The following is a 2,222-nucleotide window of genomic DNA, read 5'->3' as shown; positions in this document are numbered from 1 at the left end:
GGGGGGGGGGGGGTGATTAACTAATATTTTTTATTTTTTATTAATTCACGTTTTTTTTTCTTTATCTCAGAAATTTGTCAGTGCTTTTCCAAAAGTCCGATCAAATAATATTGTCTAGTGTTAAGATTTTGAAGTTCTGTCCACACTATTAAATTTTCGTTTGACAAAACACTGCTGTATGCCCATATATAGTCATAATGCGCCTATATATGGTCATGATGTGATGTCATCACGACCATATTTAGGCACGTCACATGTTGATAGTCCGGACAGGGCTCAACAAAAACTGTTTGTGTATAATTAGCATTGCAGGTCCTTCCCTTTCAGTCACATGCATACTGGTTTAGTCACTTACGGATGTGTGCGATATCTTCGGCGCTAATTTGTTTACTCACCCATATGCCGACGTTGATGACGAACATGATCAACCTGATCATCCCGGTTAAACAGTCACAACCCATTTTTTTTTGTTTTTCTATTGGTCACTTGATCTAGTAATTTAAGAACAATAACCTAGATGTTAGTAACTGTATAGTTTAACTATTAGTAAATATGTATATAAATATATTCAAATCAAGTGTTTGCTGCATAGCACTGCGAACACAAATATTGGATGGATAACATCATGTTCATATATATATATATATATGTATATATATATATATACATATATAAATATATATATATGTGTGTGTATATATATATTTATTTATTTACATATATATATATATTTATTTATTTATATATATATATATATATATATATATATATATATAACTTAGGCCTATGATAAAATAGATATGATAGTTATAACTTTAAACGTATTATTGTGGTAATTCTATAAATTTGTAAATAAAGGAATCTAAATGTTGATATATTTATGCCATTTTAATATTATTTTATTGTTAGTTTTAGTAATATTGAATGATATTTGATAAAATAAAAAATTAATACATATTTTATAATATTATTATAGTTAAGCTTTTTGCGCTTTTGTAAACAAAAAGAAAGTCAAATTAATTAGACACTAGATCCATGATTCCAAACAAACAGGCATATTCCAAAATTCAAAACCAATGATATCCTAGATCATAATAATATGTGTAATCCATTACAATGTTTGCACAATCAAAATGCGTGTAGGTCTACGCATTGTAATCAGCCGAATGCCTGTGATATTTGTATAAGATAATCAAGGGACTTTGAACACTCATCTACTTCACTAAACACACTAAACAGCCAAAAATGGCTGTTGTTTTTAATTATATTTATTAGCTCATGGTATATGAATGGTCTGAAGGAACACGAGCTTGATTGGTAAAACACTTTTGGTACTTGTGCATATATAAGCTTGCAAATATGAATAATTTTTAAGTCCTGATGATAACATAATTAATGTCGAAATATTGAATCCCGACACGATGGCGTGCATTTCGATACTTGGAGTATGTATTATACTATCATGAACACGAGCTACGTTTAGTGAATTTAAGATTGAAAATTCAATTAGAAATGATAGAATTGGTAATATAATATAGGATCACTGGAAGTTAAATATAGGCCTAGATACATATTTGCTTATCTGGTGTCAAGGTATTAGGTATTTTCTCAATATATTTCGTCTGCTTCCATATAATATATAACTTATAGAGGTCAGGGATCAGAAAACTGGCTGTGCAAGTCGTTTGTGTCTTAGGCAAGGCACTTTATCTCCATTTGTCTCTCTATCCATGAGTATAAATGGGTACCAACATAGGGGGAAGGTAAAAAGTATTGCTGTTCGGGTGGAGTGGCAACACCCCCCCCCCCACATTCCACAGACTTGCACTCTGGCCCAAACGCCAAGGAAATAGAGAAGGACGGTCTGTTTCAGGTTTCGACCTTTACCTATATGTATGTAATATTCAGATGAGTGATCCAAACATAAATAGAATAGGAATGAATACGAATGAAAGAAAAGAAAAGACATGGAAAAAAGGTTAAAGAACTGTAAAGTGATAAAGACAAGTTATTATTACATTACATTACAAATTTTTCAAATTAAATAAATAGATCATAGAAACCTAAAATTACTGTATTTTTCAAATGAACATTGCGGAAGAAAAGTGAGGAGACCAACCCCACTTAAAAATATGAAATATGTGTGGTGGGGGGACGCTGTCTCTTATACACATCTAGATGTGTATAAGAGACAGCCTATATACTGTACTCAACTGTACTGT

The 2,222-nt window shown here is 31.2% G+C and overlaps 1 protein-coding gene across 1 annotated transcript in view; it reads right to left on the bottom strand.

Annotated features, from left to right (window-relative positions):
- LOC117109082 (CD81 antigen-like) overlaps positions 1 to 2,222 on the bottom strand; it is a 7,690-nt gene that overhangs the window by 4,152 nt on the left and 1,316 nt on the right. Inside the window, exon 2 of the mRNA XM_033251324.1 lies at positions 396 to 491. Coding sequence (XP_033107215.1) covers positions 396 to 461 — 66 coding nt within the window. The 5' untranslated portion in view covers positions 462 to 491. The remainder of the gene's footprint in view (positions 1 to 395; positions 492 to 2,222) is intronic.

This window comes from Anneissia japonica, unplaced genomic scaffold, assembly GCF_011630105.1.
Source record: "Anneissia japonica isolate Jap-2015-1 unplaced genomic scaffold, ASM1163010v1 scaffold14165_len174324_cov138, whole genome shotgun sequence".
NCBI lineage: Eukaryota > Metazoa > Echinodermata > Crinoidea > Comatulida > Comatulidae > Anneissia > Anneissia japonica.
Note: the sequence above shows the minus strand (reverse complement) of the source record. Positions and strands in the feature narration are given on the sequence as shown.